The following is a 24680-nucleotide window of genomic DNA, read 5'->3' as shown; positions in this document are numbered from 1 at the left end:
CTGAGACTCTTCTTCATTAGGCTAAATTAACATTATCACTTAATCAATTAATTATTTTTTTACAAATAATTGGTTTTTTATATTCTTGTTTTTAAAATTATTATCATCACTTCTCGAACTGGTATCTCTCCAGTAGATGTATCAGCCTCGTATATCTGAGAGCACAGAACTTTCTCATCTGAACATGCCATTCTAGCAGAGCTGTGACAGCACTACACCATGGCTACCTCTTCTGAAGCCTGTTTCTACAAGTCCCATTGATTGATTGTGCTTTGTAACAGTATTACATTCCTAACCAATCCTTAGCTTGCTGGTCTATTAAAATGACTTTAACAGACCCTTCCACTCAAACACCTCTTCAATCTGTACTTGTGAAGCTCTTAATTTCTCCCTGAGAAATACCATGTGTCTGTCCTGCTGACTGTCAGCCCTTTTATTTTTTTTTCCTCTCAGATTATTTCTCCAGGTGCTTTACTCATTTTGAATGCTAATGCTATCTTCCATAACACCCTTACTCCATCCCAACCTCATGTCATCATATTACTGTCAGTAAATTAATAACCATACTCATGATTTTATCATGCAGACCATTTAAAAAAAATATGAAAGCTACACCAGACTCAAGATCTATATTTAAGTCCATCCCAACTCTGCAGATTATTCAAGCATCAAGGATCTGAAGAAGACATTTTTATGACCAGTCATGAATTTCTAATTTCCCTAATATCCATGGCAGAGTTCCCTAACGCTTAGTGAAACAATTCAAAATATATAAATTTGTAACTGTTAATGTAATCAAAAGGTTTCTAATGAGGTGGGATACAACATTTTTACACAAGGTTCTCTATAATTCCCACTAATGTTCTCACCTCGGACATTGCTGTGATTATATTGCAGTACTAAAAACAACTTGGTTAGTATGAACTTAAGACAACTTCACCATAACCTGCAACATCACTTCTCAACAGTGAATAATTAAAAAAAAAAAAAGAAAGAAAGAAGCAGGCAAAAGTTAAGAGTTGTAAATTCCAAGTTTACTTAATTTTCCAAAGCGCAAAGAATTTCACAAATCTCCCTTTAGTCAGCAGGCTTCAGGTGATTAGCCTGAGTAAAAAGTGATTATCCTTACTAAAAACAATGTTATTTTTTCACCAACGCAATTCACTATACAGATAAAAGACTGAAATCAACAGATGAGAAAAATAAAAAAAAAAATAGAGCTATCCATGCCAGTCTTGACATGTCTCATTTAACACATGCTGAAGCTATCTACTCATAGTGGTGACTTACAGTAGCTGTGACAGTGAAATACATCCCTAGTGAAAAACAAGACAGCCTGCATGCTGTGTATTTCCAGGCTGCTTGTTGCATCTCTCTGTCCCTTTGCATCTTAGTCAAAACTGATATTTTTTCACAGTTAAACCCTGCTAGTTTAGCTCTCGATCTTAACAGAAGCCTGGTGTGTAAACTTGCTCTGATGAGAGAAGTTTTTACAAGCTCCTTACCCCACTGGGCAGCCTGAGCAGCAGAGAGAGAGCTATCAAGGAGGATTAGCCAAGTAAAGGGTCTCTTTCCAGCCCAAGACCTGGCCTGACACCCTAACAAACCACCAGTAGTACTTAAATCGTATTTTCTAGTAATATCGAGGACTTGGAAGAACAAGACATGACCAGATGGGCTCACACCCATCCTTTCTTTAGGAGGTGCAAAACTGGCAAAGTTGACCCAGAGCTCAGGTAAATGCTGTCAATATAGAAAAAACTAACTGTTTAATAAGACAAGAATGACTATGGTTGTGTGAGAAATTAGAGAGTTTCAGTAGTCTAAACCACAGCTCTGCTCTGAAAACCAGTATCACAGGAATGGCTTAACACTATTACACATTTCAACTGCATTTCTAACTAGCAACTATTTTCCCCCAACATCCAGGCCTGTATACTCACAGTTGGAGTGAAGCTGCCAGCTGCACTTCCCTCCTGTAGGCTGTCCTACAGGGAGGGCATGCAGACTTACCTCTTTAAGCAGTGTCCATGCAATGATGTTAATTTAATATTGGGATTCTGGCCATACATACCCAATTTTATTTCCATTAGTGTCTTTGCATAAGCCTAACTGACTGATGGTCAACAAGAAATCCTGTTGATACACAGGAAAAAACCAGTATCCAGTACCCTTCCCTTCCATCTATTGGCCTGGACATGCTGTACTTATTTTCCTAATTAAAGCCAGTGGTTGGTATGACTTCAAACTGACGTATTACTCTAGGAAGTCAACTATTAAGACAACTTCTGTATCATTGTTCAGAACAGAACTACATTTTTTTATACGATCCCACAAAATATAATTTTAAAAACTATTTTAAAACTATTGTTTTCTGTGCACTAATGTAAATCAGAAATTTGAGGAGGATTCAACACAGTTACACCAGTAAAGGACAGCTATTGTGGAGATCAGATTCCTGGACTTTATAAACTTTAGGTTACTTCCAAGCCCCCAACACACACTTGGAAAACTCAAGAAGAATTAAAAATTTCCAGCAGTTCTGTTTACACTGAGTGATGAGCTTACATCTGAAAGTCAATGTCACACTATATAAAAGTAAACACGATGTTCCTCAGTGCCTCAAAGATTGCAGTATTCCTCTGACCCTCTTGGATCTTTCACTGCTACTGGTCTTGCACCAAGGTAGTAACTCAAGAGAACTAGTAGCTGTATTTACAATATGGTATTTAGCAGTTATATCACACAAAAAAGCAATTGTAATCTCATATAAAAATACTGTTCACCTTAAATTCCTGTTGCTTGGCCATCATCACTGGCATATGTCTAACAAGGAGAGGATGTTTCTCTTTTTTTATTTGATTTCCATCATCTTCTACACAGAACCAACCTAATAGGTTATCTTCCACTGCAATGGGAAGAACAAATAACAAACATCCTGCAATACTTTCACTGAATAATCATTTTCAACTTTCCACAGGAACAGAAAAGAACTCTCTTAGGACTCATCAATACTGATCAGGCTGTTCTCATGCTATATATGCTTAAATGACAACATAAAACTATGACCAAAAATTCCATTGAGTAGATTACATACATACTGATTATGCAAAAAAAAAAAAAAAAAGAACACCTTACATTAGCAAAATGGTAGTTTCTTAATGATCTTGTCAATTGGTTATTGAAAGAGAAAAACACACATCAAACTTCTTCTTAGATTCTAGAAAATTTGTTTGGCAAATAGCATTTCTCTGCCTGTGTAAGAGCACCAACCAGCATGGTGCTAAGAACACCAAGGTTGTGGGTTTGATCTCTGTATGAGTCATTCACTTAAGAGTTGGACTTGATGATCCTTGTGGCTCCCTTCCAACTCAGAATATTCTGTAACTCCTCTCTACTATTTATCATAATTGTAAGGATCCTCCTCCTGGAATGATGGAGACATCCGTTCTCTCTTCTTTTTTGTTATTTTGCTTGCCTTCAGTGAGACACCATAAAAGCACTCTATTTTAATGATATGCTGGTGAAACTTGCTTTGTAGCAAGTTAATGTTTCTGAATTTAGACATTCAAAATGCCAGGTATCTTTGAAAACCTATAGCCCTGTGCAAACAGAGGAGATTAATAACATAACAGGACAGCACATTTTTTACTGCTCCCACTAAGATTAGGTCTGTTGGTGTGAAAACTACAGTGTTATGTTAAAAAAAAAAAAAAGAAAAGAAAAAACTGAACAAAAAACCAATTCCCTCACAAAAAGTTGAGTTTTACATATCCAGCTATAGAAATTTTGCATTAATAAAACTACACCCATAAGTTTATAACGCACTTAAAAAGCTAAACAAATCAACCCAACAGCCTTAACTGACAATTCCTAGAATTATTCCTAGCTAGAATAATTCTGAGCTAAAACTGAGAAATTTGAACCTCAAGTTCAAAGTATAAAAAGTTCATAAGATCCTAAGAAATATGTTTATAGTCAAATAACTTCCTCACCTGTCTGTCCTGTAGTCTATCTCTTTCTTTTTGATTTAAATGTAACAATTAGTAATGATCACCAGACCTCATTGAAATACTTTGCTTCATAATGAAGGCCTCATCTTATCTATTATGTTATTATTTTATAGTGATACACAATCACTACTGTTTACTGTACTGTGTTTTAAAATATCTGCAGACAAATTTTCACCAAAAAAAATAATCTTTTAAAAATAAAAATAAAAAAATTAGACTATACATTTAGAGCTATTTTAACTTGATAGGAAATTTGAGTAACTAAAAATTACCAAGGGCCAGTTTAGCCATTTGTAAATTGTTGATCCAAGCCTGTTTGATGGCAGGGGTAAATGTATTGAATACAGCTGTAAAGAAAGTTGGCCTCCCAGACCTGCAATTAAAAAAAAAAAAAAAGCCACCAAATGCATTTATTATGAGATACAGCCAAGTCTAGAAATGTTGAGCATGATGAAATTTCATTATTTTCTAATACTTAGACAAAGACACAGTTCTGATATAAGCATATAGGCTTTGATACACTATACATCCATTTTTCTACTCTTTACATGAAACAATATGAGAGGAACACCCTCCCTGGCAAAGGAATACAAAAGTGGCTGCTCTCTGTTAGCTGTCACTGCCACGGTTCCTCTTTTGCTTCTTGCATCTGGAATGCTGAGTTGAGGAACAGGAGAAAAACTGCTCTGGAACATTCAAGCTCCCAATATCATGGCATAAGAGCAAAAGTCAGGGGCTAACTACAGAGACAAAAGAGAGGGAAGAGCTAGTACATCTATGCCTAATACATAAGCCCATTTAGAAAATTTCATAATCATGATTTCTACTGACTTGTCCTGTTTTCCTGGAAGTTGCAGCTGAATTCTACAGCGATCTGCTGCTCTGATTTCATCTTCTTTTTTCAAAATCAGTTTTTGTAAACCTGAGGTCCAGTCATGGGCTACAGATTGGTTTAAGTTCTGCAAAATTAAAAAAGCTAAGATTCAACACCAGCCTACTAGTCTATTTCCAACAGGCTAGCTAAAGTGATCTTTGCATATAACAAAATTCCTGGCACCTGGGCTTCAATGAGTCCACATTCTAATAATGGATAATTTAGCCATATTTGTAAACATATTTCAAAAATATCTGTAAAACTTTTGCTAACATATTTTATCTGATGACTTAATCTCACATTGCTCACATTTGTGTTTGATGATATACAAATGACGTTCCCAAGCATTCACCAGATTAAAAAATGTAAATTTGCATCAGGTGTACCTACAAGCCCTTTACTTATTCCAGAATTCTCAAATTCTGCTTCTAAAGAAAATCTCATGAAAACATGTACAAATCATACTGACAATGTTTTTGTTCATATCTTTGAGCCAAAATGTTTATAGACCCATCATGAAAGCAGTCTGTGTGGTCTAAGTATGTGTTTAAGCTGCTTCAACAATGACCTACTGCAAGCTGAGTGTTCTGTCACAGAGGGTAAAAGCACACCTGAGTGACACTTTAAGCATCAAGACTAACAAGTACACAAAAGTACACACATGTTCCAAAGGCAGAATTGTATGAAAATTTAAGTGTTTTTCAAAAATAGAGAAGCTGACCTCATTCCTCAACTTGTCATTGTAATTATCTTACACATCTCTACCTGAAAACAGTGGCTGAATTTTAAGTTTTCAAAATGTAGTTGGCTCTGACTGGCAGAAAGGTTTTGTATATGTTAATGGGTGAATGTCTTATGGTACCTGTGGTATACATATTCCCAATTATGGAGACAAAATTCACCTTCAAATACTTCTGAAGCTTTGTCCAAAAACAGTGTTTCCACAAACTTCCTTCAGACTACATATTTTCACAAAATGCTATATTTTATTTAATGCCTTGACTCTGAAGCCAAGATATTCCAAGAGAAACTCAGCTTTTGCATATTCATACACACATATACATATTTACAACCTGTGGTAGCAGGTAGGAGTTAAAAATTGTGTGTGAGCATACATAAAATATCCAAAACAGACAAAAAAGCAATTTTTATAAGTCTCAAGACTGTGGACAACTCATTCTGAAATGTGGTGTTAAGTACTATATTTGTTTGCCAGAATACAAGCTAAATCAAAGGGTTGTGAACAAAGCCAAAGCAAAATACTTTCAAAATTCCCCTAAAAATCCTTTTTGTGATTTACACTCAGTTTTAAGGAGTTTCCCGAAAGCCAGGATTATGATCTTGGATGGGCATCAAGAGCTTCCTCCAAACAACCATCGTCCTACTGCCTTGTCTAACAGCAAGAACACAATTTCTTAACATAAAAATGTAATTCTGTTTCCATATGAGCTTATCAGCTACTGAACAAATGCAAACATTTGTATTATCCACCTACATTTAAAAACAATAAAGAAAAACAAGATTAGAAGGATGGGTGTAATCTATTTATAATACTTAACAGTTAACAGTAAATGCATTACCAGAGGTAAAAATTATTCCACTCTTTGCAGAGAGAACTAAAGAATGTCTCGCACAGACCCTAGGGAGAGACAATTATGCTACTTTACAACAGGAACAGACTTGAAAAATAAATCCAGCTTTGTTTATTACCTGATAGTTTCCTTTAAGGCTGCTTATTAATTGACTAATTTGACCAACTACATTCAAGTCATGTAAAAGGTTCTGCAGATCATGGTACAGTTGCCCTGGTCCCATATAGAGCTTGTCTAAAATGAATAAAAACATAAGGTTATACATAATAAAAAGATGCAATTCCCAGTTGAAGGAGGAAAGCGTGACAAAGATAATAGTGACATATATTATGTCTGAAAATCAGTGGTTTATTTGTACATATATCATCGTTATTTCACCTTGCTGCTCCAGCTACTTCTAATATTCTTGCAGACAGATAATTGTGAAATGCATCCCAGGAAATTATAGGCAGTAGTTAGCATCACATATTAGCTTTGCACATACAGGCCTTACCATTGGCATTTCCTTTTAGAGCTCACCTTATCATTACCTCTTTATCTACAATTAAGATTCAAGCTTGTTCATCTAGTATGACAAGGAGCATTCTGTGCAGTTTTAATACCACACACTAGATCTGTAACAAATATTAATGCTTCACTGGCCCCAAAATTTCTCACTGACATGGAAATTTTGCTTAGCAGCAAACAACAGACTTGCTGTAACACACTAATTTAAACATCTTTCCGGGAGGTTGTTTTTTGGTTACATGACAACACGAAAAATATATTTGTAGCTATCCCTATGCTGGTTTAAAGCTCAAAATTTGCTTAATCGATCGTGAGACAGTTCTGAATCATATGTCCATATCCTAACTCTAACACAAGCCTGCAATTTCACTGAACCACTTGAAATTTTATTACAATTACAGTTAAGTCAAAAAAGGATCTGCACTGAGATCAGCAGCAGAAATATTTTGCTCTAATCATCAATAAGAACATAAGTTCATAAGGTAACACTAACTAAGAAAAATACACTGATTAGTAGGATAAGGTGTCTATCTAAATGCACAAAGCTTGCAGAACCCTGATAATATACTCTGACTCCCAGACATGATATTAGGAGCAGAATGGCTGTGTAATTCTTATGGAAACAACACTCACTCTCCCACTAAAAAAACCCACCCTGTCCCATACAGAGTCAGCACGTTTCCCTTTGGCTGAATGACAGGAAAAGGGCTGAATTATCTTTACAGGAAACTCCTGCAGATTATTTAGCTCACTCAGTGTAGTATCCAAACTATGGATCCTTCATCCTTACTACAGCTTTGGAAGCTAGTCTGTGGGCAGCAAATGCCCCTGGAGCAGAAGGATTTCAACTGTATGTTGGCAAGAACACAACCTAAACACAGGGCCAGCTACTGGCTCTGCACATGGATCAGGAGCACGGGCACGAGCTGTGCCACCTGGCCTGGCTGCCAACCCACACACCACTTGCACTTCCCTCAGTCTGCTACAGGGACCAGTGTACAAACCAAAACATGTCAAACCAAGCACAAAGCTGTCAAAATAGCCTAAGTCAGAATAAACACGAAAAATAAACATATATGAAACAATTCTACTTAAACCATTAGTATATTTTCAGCTATTTTGTACTTGGAGACATCATACTGGCAGAGGTCATGGCTGGATGTTTTGCTTTAACACAATTCACTATATTAAGCTGAGAGACTGCCTTTAATCTTGAAAAGCATAAAATTTCCAAGCTTAAAGAAAATATTAATGTCTACTTTATTTCTGAATTCTGCATTTCACTGCAGGAAAATGCAACATATTATACATTCCCAAAAAGTTTCAAATTACTGTCTTGCCTTTAAATCTTCTGGTAAATTGAATCAATGAAAGGATTTCTGTGCATTGCACTTGAGCACCAAACAGGGGAATGACTGCACTTACTATTGTTTACCCATCCAGATAATAAAATGCAACTTTCATCCACCCTTCCTTGCCTGTTCTGAATGTTAATTAAAAGAACAATCTAGCCTTTCTTACCCTAAAAACCAAATCAGTCCATAAGAAAAGATAATTACATTTGTTGTACACAATGAAAAGAAATTACTGCAAAGTAGATCTAAGAGGAAGAATTTTGAGATTATGCTCAGTAGAGTACAAACACTTTTCTGGAACTGCAGACTCTCTATTTTCATTAAGCTGTATTTTCACTTTCTTCAATCCAAACACTTGAAATATCAGCAACTGAAAGATGTAAACACTTCTCTCCTTGCATCCCTCTTCTGCTAGCTTAATTTTTTCTTAGTAATGTCTACAATAACTGTAAACTAATGTCTACAACAGCTGTTATGCACCAGAATTGCTAGTTCCTAGACACATCAAATTGTTGATTTTGATGGGGCTACTTGCAAAGAAAGGAGCAGGTCAGTGTTAACAGAAATCTGGTGAAACCTAGACAGAAGCCATCATAATGTGTCTGGCACTGCAAAGAACACAAGTGAAATAATTCTTGCTTCAAATTTCTGTAACAAAAAGATAACTTCTGCAAAACAAAATTTATACTGATTAGAAATAATTGTCAGTTTATTAAGTTTTTGGCAAAAGTCCAGTCACTTGCCTGTAATTTATAAACTCCACTACCAAAGAAAACAAACAGCTGCACTGAAAAAAAGGTAGTACAAATATTTCTGAAATTTCACCTTATGGGTTTGAACCAAGAGAAAATTTACAACTATCAGGCTGTGAAAAGCTGAAAGTTTATGAGGCTTCACTTGTATAGGATGGATATTTTCACTCAAGTGAATTACATTATTCTTAAGTTTTAAAAGCCAGGGTCATTCTTTGACGCTTGATAAAGACAGTTACCAGCCATTTTGTTTATTATTGTCTGGAGAATAGACATTAGTGCAACATAAACATGCAGCACTCAGGCAAGTCTTAGATGTTGGAGGACTTTATGCCATAGTCTTCAACTGAGGTCATAAAGCGAGCTTTAACTGCTTGCAAAGATGAACTTGCCCTGTGCAGTATATACATCTACTGTGCCTGAAAAGAGCTGTCCTCTGTAATCCTCTTCCTGGAACTTCAAATAGTCTTACGAATATTCTTGTTCCAGCCTTGGGAATAAGGCATAAATCTTGAATTTCATTCAGCAATTGTCACCTGAGTCTATTTTTTCTGCATCATGCATATTTTATAATCTATTAAAAAATCAAGATAAAAAGGATGCAATAAGAACGTCAAAGCAAATAAACTAACCTGGCATCTGAAAGTCTGTCACACAGAAAAAACAAATGAAAGTAATTTCAGGTTCATTTATTAAAGACCACATTCTTAGCTCAGGAAGGGAAGCCAAAAAGCAAAACAATAAATAATTAATGAGAGCCTGCTTCCATCCTCTGATGTTCTAGAAAAGGCAAACGGCCAATTTAATAGTCAATCAAGGACTAGATCAATAGTCACAACTAATATCAGCCCTTCATGGAGGTCCTTAGTGGGCACAAACTGAAATATAGAAAAGTAAGGGGCCTTCAGACATCAACAATGATGGACTCATCAGAAGGGAGTTCTCTGAGAACTGACCACTTGGATTGTATCTGGATAATGAGTTACAAGTTATAGCAACTTCATCTCTGTACTGGGTCCTGTAAGACTTACTCACAATGTCTTTTAAAATAAAATTAGTTTCTCAGTGGTTAACAAAACGTTGCCTACCAGTTGATCTGGCTGAAAATTGTCTGACGGAGGGTTTTTCTAGTGTGGAGGTGGTGGGGGAGCACACTACTCTGTTCATCAGATGTGTTTCTCAGCTCACAGCCAAAGACTGGCTGTTAGAGCCCACGCATGTTCCCTGACCGTTCAATTGCTGGCTATTGCTGGGTGGGTGTTCGCTCTTTCTTTTATCCATAGAGAGCACTGAAAAACTCTTGGCTTCACTCCAAAGCAGATACGTGGTTGATTTCTTTTGTACTATGAAATGTTTCACAAATGATAAAGCCATTTCCTTCTCATTTCTAAGCCACTCTTGCTAATTATCAAGCTCCAAAACAACTTATTTTTCCAATGTGAAAAAATCCTTCATGAGTTTAGAGAATGTTCTTCCCAACTCTGTAACTACATGTTACAGAGGACAGTGTATCTGGGCAGGAGAGAAGGCAGCACGCTGTAACCAATAACCACTTGTGTGGCTTTGAAGGCAACGCTTTTTGTGTTCCACCTACAGATTAAGGGTGAAATCCTGGTCACATGTAATTTGGTAAGAATTTGTTTCATCAACCCCTTTGTTGCTAAGATTTTACCAAAGGAATTCATGTCTCCCTGCAACAGGCAAGTTTACAATTACTGCCAACAACCAGTAATTCATGCAAAACACCTAATTCCTTGCTCAGCATTTAAATGAAATATACCCAAGGTTAAAAAAGAAAAAAATTGTCATTTGCTTTAGACGGAAGAAAGGAGGTTAAAGTTTAAATTGATTTTTGCTGCTATGTAAAATTGAGGTGGCAAGATTATGTTTTTTGTAAAATCAATCTTAGCTGAGATACATTTGAATATAATACTAAACATTTATTTTACCTTACACGTTTCCCAGAGTAACTCTCAGCACCACAGCTTTAAATTAATCAATTTTGCCTGGTTTGAGGTAATTTTTGTAATTGAAATAGAAGCAATTTTACCACATTTACATCCAGGCATTTTCAAGGCCTGCAGGAAACTCCCTGGGTGTGGTTAAAGTCAGTTTAACTTGGCTCGGGCAAAAGTAGAATTTGGAAGGTTGTGCATAAATATACACATGCAAGAGAAGTGTTTGTGTGCTAGTGCCTGTGTGTGGGCAGAGAGGGAGAATTCCCACCTCCAGCAGAAAGCTGCATTGCTAGGGAGCACAGCCAGCAGCCACAGCTCTCTCCCTGCACAGCCAGCATAGCAGCAGCTGCTTTAATAGGCATTGGCACAGAAGCTGCTCCCTTGGGATTCTTGTCCATCCGGTTCCTCTAAATTTTCATGGGCACCTCAAGCATATTGGACATTATAATCTTGAACTGATCACGCCCTATTCTTCTAAGAGGCACATTTATTTACCGTGGTGATTTATTACCAGTAGACGTATTCTACTACCTCTTGCTGTGTGTTCTGATTCTCATTTGTGAATTACTATTTTAGCACATATTTATGCTACTAAACAAGAAGAAAGGGTTGCAATGCTCAGAGTAGATGCAGTCACCCATAATTTAAATATCTATTCCTGGGTAAGCAAACATGACGGCTCAGGTGGTCCATTCCCATACTAAACTCCTGTTTATTCCCAATTAGGAGGATTTTTGCCAAGTAATACTATTACATATAAATCCAAATGTCATACAAATAAATTAAAAGCCTCAGTCAGTATACGTTCAATATTGCAACTACTTTTGCAAACATTTCTGTATTGTCTATCATGTTGAAACCAAAGACTATTAATAGATGCGTTGCTGGGTATCTCTTTTACTGCAAAGTAACTAATACTGACAACATCTCCCTTGAGGATAATCATAGTAACGGCCTTTTCCCCACATGGTTCAAACCCACAATACATCAATATAAATTGCTTTGAGAGAAACCATATCAATACGAAGTGAGAACTTATGTCTCATGAAAATTCAAGGTCCTTTTTTTTACTTTGCTTCTGAGAGATACGGAGCCCCAAAGTCAGACTAGGTGTTACATGAAATGGAAGCTCACGAATGCTCCCATGCAAAAACCACAATCAAAACAGAGAAAGGCTCTTTTCCTGACTATAGTTCCAACATTTCTGAAGGGTAACACAAAACTAATGATACATTTGAAGAACATGCCAGATTTGAAGACCACTCTGTAAGGCTGGTAGATCCCAAATTTGACTTGCCATTTGCAATCTGACTTCGAGGCTGAGAACATTTGTATTGCTTCCTCCCACTGAGCCATCTGTGTGCATCCAGGCAGCATACTGAAACATCAAGTGTTATGAAAGGAAGAGATCTGGAAAAGATTCAATCCTCATCTTGAGCACAAAAATCACCTGGGATTGAGGAAGAAGTTACATATGTGGGAGGTAACTTTAAAAGTTGCTGTGTCCGCAGAAGGCGTAACAAACTGGTACTTGTATAGAATTACACACTTGGAACAAATAAAAACATACAGGCCTCTTCTGCAACATTTAAATCTACATTTAAACCTGAGAAGCTTGTACAGTGTTCTGGAAATGAAAGCACCATGATACTAGATGAATTCTTCATCAGTTCATAATAAACTGGACAGATTTCATAAGATTGTTAACCTATTCAGGTTAAACTACGATGACATAGAAGTAATACATTTAAAACTACTTTACTGCAGTCAGAACTGTGCAGTTGTTTTAATTTAAATGTGACTTTGATTGTCCTAGAAAAGTGTCACTGATTTTTTTTTTCATTAAGTAATGATAGGCAGATAGCATCCCACTGCTTAGTTTATGATGCCCAGCTTTAGGAAGGACAAGAATAGAGACTGTGAGAGACAATGTTATACCTGAAGCAAAATAGTTTCTTGTTCAATGAAGACCTTGATAATTGTAAAGGAAAACCAGAAGCCATTAAGAAGGCCCAAGATTCAATTACTTCAGTTGAGGCCCAAGATTCAACTACTTCAATTGAGGAATTCTTCCCCTATACTTGGTACTGAATCGTGCTCCTACAAATACACTGGAATGCAAAACACACAGGATGAATGCCTTATAGCTGCTCTGGGAAGAGAACTTGTCAAATAGAGGAGAAACACTTTCCTTTGGCAGGTCTAGTGGAACTACTTTTCTCAGTGCAAATAGAAAAGAAGACCTTTATGTGGCATTATCATACCAAGCTATTTCAGCAATAGAGTTAGCAAAAAGATTCTGAATATTGGGAACACCAGAAACAGTGTAATTCTTTTAGCAGTTGATACCGATGCCAATTATTCATTAAGTATTATTCCCTTTCCCTTTGCAAACTCTCATCCCAGAACACCTAGCTTTTGCTGGAAGGCCAGTGATGAGGGTCCCCTTCTGCTCTAAAACTTTGTCTTGCACAGAACTTGACAAGTTACACATACAAGAGGCACATCCATACCTCTGATCCTTTCTCCCTAGAAATTCTGTTAGGAGTGTTAAAGCTAGCGACAAAGCAAATGATACTTAACTACAAACTTCATGCACATTGTGTTATGTGAGCAAAGTCCCTGACAGACCCCCCACACACACACTCCTTCTATTGGTGTTTTTTCACTTGCTCCCTCATGCTGCTCCTGTTTCCACAGACGCATCACAGAAGGATGTGGGTAGATTCAGCTTTCTTGTTTCTCCTTTATGAGAGTATTTTAACAGCCAATTGGAATTTCACTAAAATAGTAATTAAAAAAAAAAGGTAGTCTTGTGACTCCAAAATCCTGGTTTATGACCTAAGCAAGTCCATGGGTCAATTTAGAGTTCATAACAGAAAAGGAAACTTTCTGCCTTCCTCTGGTTTGCTCTTTCATACTAAATCCAACTCATGATCTTCACAGTTGTATGCACCTGAAAAATCTGAGCCACCTTAACTCAACTGTAGGTTTTGTGAGATTACATCACATTCTCAGATCCAAATTACACAAGTATTTACAGTGGTATCAGTCTCCAGGGTTTGGAAATCAGGAATGATCTCAGAAAACAAGAGTTTCGTTGGCAGCCATTAAAGAAACACTACTCGCACACGGCTTTACAGTATAACCCTAATTTAGGTTTACTAACCTAGTGCAAGCACATACATAGTATTAAGTGATAAGTAATAAACCCCCTGAGATTACTAGAATGCAAACTATTCAATTCAGACATGGGGTAAACAAGCCTAACTAACAATATAGGACCCATCATCATCATCAACCAACATGAAGAGCATTATTAAAACCAAGAAATGACATCATTCTAATCATACTTTAATAATGTAAGCACCTAAACATAATATTATTAGCTTGATTATTGAAACTGCTAATCTGAGCCTCTGAAACTCTTTAATGTATATATTCTCACTGCCATGCAAGACAGGGGAGTTCTTCAACTCCTAATCACGAAGAACCAAACACTACATGCCACCCAGTACACATAGAGCAGAGCTGGGAAACAAACCTCACAAGTTTCAACTCTGACAGAAGTATTTTTAACATGCTTCACCCCCCCCCGTCAGCTGTTAATACCTTGCTCTCAACTGGTAATTGTATGAATGCTGAGACCTGTCTTGCTAATTGTAACAAATCTGAACTTGAAAGAAACGGGTTGCACAAAAACTACATGCAATCACAAAACTGCTTATTCACATACCTTGAGCAATGGGGAGATAAAATCAACAGCTTGCAATTGCAAATATTGAGTAAGGTATTAAATTCATAGTCCTACACCACTAGTGAATAAAATTATGCAAAACCACCAAGGAAACGCAAAGCCTCGGAGATCATGAGAAGTAGTTCACACATTGAGAGCATGGCTTCAGGATTATATTAAACTCTGGCTAATCCTGACCACACAGGGAATTTCAGAGATAAAAGGCCATAAATATTTTTCCTGCTGACAGAAGCAGCTGTACTGTGTCAGAGATTAAAGCAGAAGTGAACATGAGGGAGAAACACTGGAGCCCTGATACGCTGACAAGACAGTACCCCATAGCCCACTTCCTCAACGTCACACTAGCCTGGACAATGGTCAGGTGTCTTCCTGGACAATGTACTGACTGCAGTTTCTGGCTCTGTTCCCATGAAGAAGAAAAATGCTGGAAGCGAAGACTTTAGAGTGAAAGAAAACAAGTGTCATGTCCCTTTCTCCCACAAGGCCTGAAGGGGAAGGCTGAGGGCAGCACGGACCTGGAAGCCCTTGCCCTCCTAAGGAGGGGCAGGAATCATACAGGACCTCTTGGATGCACCTGCATGGACACAAAAGGCAAGAGAAGAACTGGGTGCAAGAGGGTAAACATTGACTGTATTGGAGTTCATTTCCCCATAGTAGCCCCCACAGTGCTGTGCTTTGCATGGGTAGCTAGAATGGTGTTGATAACACACCGGTGTTTTGGCTACTGCTGAGCACAGCATCAGCACTGTAACATTCCTTCCTCAGTCGAGGGCAAGATCCTGGGAGGGGACACAAGTAGCCCAGCTGGCCCAAACTGACCAAAGGGATGTTCCATACCATATGATATCAGCTCAGATATAAAAGCTAAGGCAAGGAGCAGGAAGGCATATATTCATTGTCTCCAATGGCTGCCTGCTGAGGAACCGTCATGCATATGGAAGTCCTGCTTCTCAGGCATGGCCGACCATTGCTGCTCATGGGAAGTAGAGAACAAACCCTGCTATCTTCCACTTTGCTTCACTTTTTGCGTGCACAAGCTTCTGCTTTGCTTTTGCTTTAAATAAACTGCTTTATCCCAACCCACGAGTTGTTTCCCACCTTACTGTCTCCCCTGTCGGGCTGGGAAGGGAAGTGATAGAACAGCTGGGTGGGCACCTGGTGTCCAGCCAAGGTCAACCCACCACACTGACATAAACAGACAATGAAAGTACATCTGTGAAGACACTCAAACAATGAGAGTATTGCAGGGATGTCAAGACAGGTTTGGAGGCAATTGTAAACTGCCAGAGGTTTACACTGGAGCTCCCACCAGACTACAGCAGCTCACAGAAATTGTACTCTGAGGAGCTCACTTCCCTCTTTCATACTCACTTGCTTATAGCTAGATTTCTATTCATTTTACTACTCTGCGTCATGATGTGGATGAGAATCCTGGCAACACAGAACATGGTTTGTCGGAGGTGGATGACAAGTCCTATAACCACTATAACAAATATGAAAGGCAAAGAGAAGAATCTCATCCTAAGAGGGTGAGATAAACATGTAACACCTAATTTATTCCTTGCCTAATCTACCAGCTAGAAACTTACATCCACTTAACGAATGAACTATTTAATGTCACCAAGTTTGCTCACATGAACAAGCTGTTTGGCACTAGATTTATTTAAAATCTCCAGTCTTTTGTTTGCATATATCAGTGACAGTTTACGTTTATGAACATATTACATCCCCTTTAGTGTATAGTATTGTTTTCAATAGTTTTAAAATAGAGAATTATGTTATTAATCTTCTATATTTAACAGCCATGGAAACTAATTCAATTAGCAATTCATGCCACATCATTCTTTCTAAAATCTTATCACCAGTGCTAGAGCTGATATGCCACTTGCTTATTCTGGGCATTGGATTACCATTATTAGAGTGATGATAAAGCTGACTTTTTTTCCTTCCCCAATTCTGTATTTCTCATTAGACAAACCACCAAAAAACCACCAATGGCTATCACAGCAGCTCTTGAAAAGGGCTGCACTTTAACTGAGCAAGACATTGACAGAAACACAAGCGCACACTAGCCCATCAAACATCCCTCTCTGTTTCCCTGGCAACACTCAGAGGCCTACACAAAGTGACTGCATCAAGCAGAAGGAAACTCAGAAGAGAGGAATCATTTCTGCACTCCAGCATCGTGTCACTACTACATTCGACAACAAACCTCAGAGATCAAAACCACAACTGAGTGGAAACAGAGTACAAATGTATCCCTGGAAGTCTGAGCCGGAAAGGGGAGGAGTCATGGTTTAGCAGTGCTCAGGCTCGATCTCAGTGACAAACTCTAAACCTGTGAAAGAAAAAATAACACTAAAGTGCAGCCATAAACGTGCTAACCTGGTTTTTCACTTTACTGTTATCTTCTGCACTCATCACTGCATAGATATATATAGTACAGATGGGTGTGGCTCATTTTCTCTTCCAGCTTTAAGATATATGGCTCAAATTAAATGTGTCTTTGCTTAAGGAATAGTCCATGTTGTCTATGCCTCTTAATCAACATGATCAGCATCAGAACACTGCTGACAGGCACTGATTTCCCACCTAGAAATGCCAGGATGCTTAGCTTTCTCCCTTTGATTCTACGAAGTCTCTATAGTCTGGTCTTGAATAAAAGCACTGTGTAAAACTTCTACAGCTCACCCTGTTCATTCTTAGGAACCTGAGAACAGGAAACTGGAGGTGGTCGTTGTCACTGCAGCACCAAACTGGCGTTTGTCTCGGCACAAACTTCATTTCACAACCCACCAACAGTTTGCATCAAGTGCTGCAAACTCATAACATGTGCCAGGAGTCTGAGAAACTGAAACTCTGGCCAATATATTTGACTTTTGCTCCTATACTCCCATTTAAAGGGCAGAGCAATACATGTATTTGCAGTGAGTTTATGTAAACATTGATGACTTGCAAGGGAAGGTTGACTTCTTATTCTTCTAAGGGGAAATACTGAACATTTTGGGAAGAAGTTACAAATTTGCCTTTGACTGTATTTTTTATATTTTTGGAAGGTATATTTAAAATATATTGATATTACATATTAAAAATAAAGTTGTATCCACTGTGTTTTCACTCATCCTCTTTTTTTATCAGAAGAGTATGGGTAGCATTTAACTTTCTTGATGCTCTCTTTTCATATATTCAATCCAACTGTGAATCTGAAGAGGTCCCAGTCAACTGGCAAATACTGTCCCAGTTTTCAAGAATGGCAAGAAGGATGGCCATGCTAACCACAGGCCTGTCAGTCTCACTTCAGTGCCTGGTAAAATTATGAAGATTATTCTGGAAGCTAGTGAAAAACACATGAAAGACAACACAATCATCAGTCCCAGCCAGAACAGGTTTATGAGGGAAAAGTCCTGCTTAACAAACTTAATTTCCTTTTATGACAAGGGATCAGGTTGATCAAGGACAGCCAGTTGATCTAAACTTTTTGGATTTCAGTAAAGCTTTTGATACTGTTTCTTACATTATCCTTCTGAACAAAATGTCCTGCACACAGCTGGGTAAACACATCATGTGGTAGATGAGCAACTGACTTATGGGTTGAGCACAAAGAGTTATAGTGAATGAGGTAACATTAGACTGGCATCCAGACACTAGTGGTGTTCTGCAGGGCTCTCTCTTATGGCCAGTTCTCTTCAGTGTCTTCACAGATGACTCCAAGGTATACTAAGTAAGTTTACCAATGATACTAAACTGGGAGGAGCTGTTGATTCCCTCAAAGGCAGAAAGGCCCTGCAGGGAGACCTCAAGAAATCAGAGGACTGGGCAATTGCCAACAGCAGGAAGTTTAACAAGGGGAAGTGCCTGATTCTGCACCCGGGATGGGGCAACTCCAGATGTATGTACAGACTGGGGAAGGAGACAATGAAAAGGAAAGAGGCTGGGGGTCCCAGTCAACGGCAAGTTGAATATAAGTCAGCAATGCCCTGGCAGCCAGGAGGGCCAACCGTATCCTGGGGGGCATCAGGCAAAGCATCGCCAGCCAGTCGAGAAAGGCGAACTTCCTACCAACACAAGTAAATAAAAACCAACAATATACAACTTCCTGTTCACACTGAAAATATTCCTCTGTTCCTATATTAATTCCACTTTTCCATACAGTGAATGTGTCTGTGCTTCTGTAGATGGACTAATTGGAAGAAGAGAACAGCAATAGCCTACCAGAAACAATATATGGATTTACTAGTGAAAAATCTCTATCTTGCATCTTTCTGCAAACGGTTCTACATTTGGAAAGGAAATGAAAACATTAATCTTTTGGCACCCATGATTAAGATAACTACTTCCACAGGAACTGTCCATTTGGGATACCAGAGACTCATATCACAGACTTTCAAGTAAGACTAACTCCAAAACATGAATTAGTCAAGGACTTTGATTAATTTGTTGAGAGAAATGTGATCTGATAAACACGCTGTTTTTTCCTGAAGACTGAGAATGTCAAATATTTTCTGGTTTAAATATTATTGCAGGAAGCAAACATAAGTTATAATCACACTCCACTAGGAAACAATATCAGAATCGTACAGATACAGGACTCCACCAAACAGCTGAGACTTCAATCCTCCACATTCACAACTAAAAGAATTCAGTCTACTGTTGGTACTAGAGGAGAACAACAGGAATAAGGTAAGAGCACATCAAGTATGGGGCAGCACAGTAGAATGCACTCTAGGAAAGTTTTCCTGCTTTTGCCCACACCCCCTCAGGCCACACAGTTTCTCCTGCCAAAATACAAAGGGTTTAAATCAAAGACACGAAAATAACAGCCTCTAAATGTGTTCTCCTCTACAATTCAGAGACAAAAGACTGCTATGCAAAGTTCAGTGGGTAGAAAACTGCACATTGATGATTTTGCCAAGTGAAAACCAAGTTCACACAGCCCTTGCTTTCCAACTTAGAACAGTACTAAAGCATGCCTTTAATTTATATGTACACATAAAATCTTTCAACCTTTCAGCAGTTGCATAGTACAGCCTCTACAAGATTAATTCAAATTCAGTCATTAATTTCTTTGTAGCACCAAACGTAAAGTTTGCATTTTTAAACTGTACTATCCTTTCTTGCAACATCATAGAAAACAGAAAGCACTTAATTGCATTTCGCCAATTAAAAAAAAAGTAAGATACGATTATGAGAACTGCCTTCTCATAAAGAAGATTTTGGTGGAGAAAAAGTGCCATGATAAGAGAAATGTGACTAATAACCTGTAATCCTCACCAAAACACAGCCTGAATCCATCAAGAATCCTTGCTAATCACAGCATTAATGTGAGAATCCTAAACTTACAGGGGGCAAGTACTTAACCTGGCACGTGGCAGATAGAAACCAACTTCTCTCAGTCCTCCAGAAATGGAAGAGGTGACCCCTCTACTACTTAATGCTTTTACACAGAATCACGATTATTCTGTATCTCTCCAGTACCCACAAACTAGAAATGCAAGCTGAAAATCAGGTCTGAGATGTGGTTTTACATGTCTCAGGATTTTGCCTACAGTATCTCAAATTGTTCTTGACCATTAGATGTTATTAAAACCACATACTATAAGGCCACTGGGATTTCATGAAAGGATTTCCTTGGTACACTTTGGAAACAGAGGGAAACATAACTTTATGATGATTGCAAAGATATGAAGTTTCAAGCAAAGTATGACAATATTTCTCTGTTAGTGCCTTGCAACTTGTAGTAAAAACTAGCAGTCTCGCCAATGATGTGCTACTACAATAATAAAGATTGTGTCGTCATCAACTATAAAATGCAGCAACTCGGTGAGTGCAAATGAAAAAGCAACCGTGAAACATTGCACAAAGTCTTACCAGTCCTTTCCCTCTGCAGGAAGGCAGAGCTTCTGTATCTGAGCTTCTATAATCTTTAGCAGTCAAAACTGGAACTAAGGGGGCAACTCTACAGAATAACTAACAGAATTAAGTGTGTATTCAAACTCGCCTGTACCAGCCAGTTTGAACAAGTTTGCATTCAGAGTAGCACTAGTGCAGACACAGCACTATGTGCAAATAGCAAGGCTATGTATGTTCTTCCTCTTTTTTAGTTCGTTACATTCAATTTAGTTGGATCATTTGGCAGAAATGTTTGATTAAAGTTGAGGGAGGATTTTTTCAGTATAGCCAGCATCCTTCACATCCTTTTTATTTATTATCTTTTGATCCTTTTTATTAGAAGACTGAATTAATACAACAGAGCTTACCAGAAGAAAAATTAGTTCAGTTCATCTTTTACCTACTAAGTACCATTTAAGCCAAAGGTCGAGCTACAAATGTGTAAATAGTATTTCTTTTTTGTGTGTTGCTACTGTCACCAAACATGATGAAGTCGAGAAACCTCAAAGCCAAGAGGGGTTCAGAAGGTTCTACAGGACTGTTTAGTCAAGAGTTTTTGTTTCTCCCCTCGCATTTCTCCTCCCCATCTGACCTTTCTGCTATGCAGGATTTGGTCTAATCAGCTGTGAGGCTACTGAACAAAGTCATAGCTGGAACTTTTAACAAGGAACTTTAAACAACTTTAACGCACCTACAAAAGGGACCCCCAACTCTAAGTAATGCACTTCTTTATATACATTCGTCCCAAGGGTTATGCATACAGCAGCTCGTAAATTATAATAAAAAGACTTCAGTCTCGTTGTCTAAGCAGCCCAGTAATGCTTAAAAGGAGCTACAAGAATGAAGTCACTTTTGAAATTGAGACATAAGTACCTATAACATTTTCTGTGGCTATTTAAAAAGGGAGGAGCAAGAAGAGCCAACAATAACCACTGTGGAGAATACAGGGGGTATTAAATATTGCAGCTGCACCTCAGATCACTCTGATGTGTAGCATTTATGCCTCCTTACAGCACAAATTTGGGAAAATTCATGAAGCCAAGGGTGCAATATTAAATAAATGTAGTGTGAAGTAGTGCCTACAGCTAGCACTGAAATACATGTAAATTATAGTCCATTAATACAGATCACAATCTAGATTTTTAAAATGCATTTCATATTACAATATATAGGCAAAACACAGGATATAAAAAAACTTCTCATGTATGAAAGTCTAGCTACTGAGTAAACTCTTAAAATTCATACATCTCTTGAGGCCAGTTGGCAGACTTGTAGGAGGGATTAACAAAGCATGGAAAGAACTTGCAAACTTAAGAGCTTGAGGTCATTTTTGGAGAGAGGATAGGAGGAAATTACCTATTAGTGTATTTTTTCAAAATTATTCATTAAAGTTTTTTTATGAAGCACTAGTTTAACAGGTAAGATACTATGGGCTTGAAATAAGTGAGTAACTTCTATCCTGCAATAACCACTTGTGTTCAGACTCTTACCCCACAGCAACAGAGTGGCTGGTCATTTTTATTGAGAGAAACTTATTTGCTTTAACTATGGCATAAAGAACATACACAGAACCACCTACCACGGGACCACTGGCATGCCACACCAAAACAACCTTTTTGCGTGTCCACACACCCTCATGTTTTAAAACTCTTTATGCATTCATGCAGAAAATTCTAAACTAGGACAAACACAAGTAATTCATGTTGCAAGGCAGGAGCCTGGCTATCACTTTATCACTCAGTTTCCAAAGAAAGAGGTTGTATTTTCTTCATGTTACAGAAATCGTCATGCACAAAATAATTTCCTTTGTTTGCAGTAGCCCATTGGATTTCAAATATGGATTTTAACAAAGTAGTCTGTATAAGTCAGTAACTCCTGTCACTTACTTGGCTTAGAGTTAATGATGATGTTCTCAGCAGAGTGCTGGGGTGGAAACCTGCAGTTTTCTCCTTGGCTCTCACTGCTGCCATACTCTATGACTTCCACTTGTCCCAGTGGTACACTCCACTTCAATAAATACCTCTGGCCAGTTGTCATGGTGCCACTGCTTTCATAGGAAGACCTGGAAGATGCACAAATTATTGCTGTGACAAGCAACTATGTTTCATGGTATCCCATTTAATATCCTAGCTTCTAAAATCTGCTTTTTGTCAGCTTGAGTACAGTGCTCAACTTGAAAAAATACATGCATCAGGCTGACTTTTGTGACATATCTTTTCTGGGGTGCAAAGAGCAGCTATGTAGGTGTAGATAATCTTGTTTACAAACACCGTAGGACCACCAACAGCAGTGCTTACATTTCTATAGCATATATACATTTGTATAAATGACCATTTTTAAGATTGATGTGCACTTTGACATCCTAATGCAAGTGTTTGGGATTACACTTTGGTTCTATATTTTCCTGACTCTTTTGAAACAGTGCTCAAAAGAAGTAACTGTTATATTAAAAGAAGTATGGATGATGGGATCTTTGATTCACTACTGGCAACGGGAAGGACAACGTAACCTCCCAGGGGCTGAAAGGCTAACATTTCTGCCAAGACACGCAGCCCAGAATGTTCTGTGCAGGAGACCTCTGCAACTGCTGTGGCTTCCAAGAGTAATCCCACATGAGCTGCTGATAAAGGAAGTGTGTATCAACACACATCTATGAGGAAAGAGCACACTGAGGAAGCTCACTAGGAAGAGAAATTACATTAATACTAATTTTACATTATTTTCCTCATTCCCTTATGCACATTCAAGTACAAGTCTCAAATATTTATTATAAAGGACCAAAGAGAGGTTAAAGTGAACATAAAACGTTTACTTCACAGAAAGCATGACCGAAATACAGAAGTTAAATGCTTGGGAGAAATCAGAAAAATGCATTTATCTAAATGCTGACATTCAGCTAGTCACCTACCTATTCACAACACAGTCATACTTTTGTTTCAATGAAGAAGTAAGTATGAACAAAAAAAACAAGTGCCACAGCTTAAGTAAATATTTATAAATTCTTGATCTAGCTTAGAAGAAAAAACAAAACTAGGCAGTACACAGTTGTTCAGTCACCAGGGATAACATCCACCCTGTCCAACTGCTGCTACTTCAAAGATAGGCCTCCAGCTCAAGCCACTCATCTGGACTACACGTGAAGAAAGACCTTCTGAGGGTCATGTCCTCTCTAAAAATATGTATCTTTTGCAAGCCATAAAAAATTCATTTGGAACTAATGGTCTCCAGGCTTCTGGGATGTCTGAGTGTTCCTGTAAAGGTTGGACAAAAGGGGGTTGAGAAAAATGAGCTGATAGATACTGCACAGCTATGTGTATGTGTAAACCTTCTGAAGTGGTCTACATCTCCAGGGTGAATCTGCGGCCGTGTACGCTGATAACCAGTGCTGTAACAGAAGTCTAGCTTAGGTAAGATGAGTAACATCTATGCAGTTAAAATGAAGAGAAATAAAGCTCCTCCCATGTGAGCTGAACAGGCAAGTGGTATATTCTACAGCATATTCTCATTTTGAACAAAAACTTTTGGACTATACAGGTGTCATATGTGAAGTCTGGCAGACAATTTTCTTCAGTCCTTAACTATCTTGCATGCAAAGGTAGCTCTTTTTGCAGTAAAAAACTAAGAGCAGTCCACGAAATCATGCAGGAATTTTAAATCCACACACACAGTTTGCAGGTGGACCAACCCTCGACTGAACACCCCAAGGAAGTCACAAAACCTTTCCACTGCTAGTGAATAAAGCTAGAAGTGCATTCAAACCCCCATGACACATGCATGCCCAATTGCCATCCAAGAGGAGGTTGCTCAGCACCAGTTAATGCCCATGGGAATAGTGCTGTGATAACCAGAACTCTTGACTTAATGAGGAACAGAGAGACTTGGCATAATCATGAATTTCTCACATGGAAAATGAAAACAGACTGCACATTGCCACTTCAAGGACAAATACAGAAAATCCAAGACTATGATGGTATGGAACAAGA

The 24680-nt window shown here is 38.1% G+C and overlaps 1 protein-coding gene across 1 annotated transcript in view; it reads right to left on the bottom strand.

The window, feature by feature from the left end:
• Nucleotides 1-24680, bottom strand: part of ARHGEF10 (Rho guanine nucleotide exchange factor 10) — an 82669-nt gene that overhangs the window by 31342 nt on the left and 26647 nt on the right. The window contains exons 16-20 of the mRNA XM_017814491.1: nucleotides 22584-22759; nucleotides 6598-6713; nucleotides 4845-4972; nucleotides 4286-4386; nucleotides 2787-2908 (exon numbers count right to left, since the gene is read on the bottom strand). Of these exons, the coding sequence (XP_017669980.1) occupies nucleotides 2787-2908; nucleotides 4286-4386; nucleotides 4845-4972; nucleotides 6598-6713; nucleotides 22584-22759 (643 nt within the window). The remainder of the gene's footprint in view (nucleotides 1-2786; nucleotides 2909-4285; nucleotides 4387-4844; nucleotides 4973-6597; nucleotides 6714-22583; nucleotides 22760-24680) is intronic.

This window comes from Lepidothrix coronata, unplaced genomic scaffold, assembly GCF_001604755.1.
Source record: "Lepidothrix coronata isolate B3197 unplaced genomic scaffold, Lepidothrix_coronata-1.0 Scaffold45, whole genome shotgun sequence".
Taxonomy (NCBI): domain Eukaryota; kingdom Metazoa; phylum Chordata; class Aves; order Passeriformes; family Pipridae; genus Lepidothrix; species Lepidothrix coronata.
The sequence above is the reverse complement of the archived record's forward strand: the minus strand, read 5'-3'. Positions and strand labels throughout refer to the sequence as shown.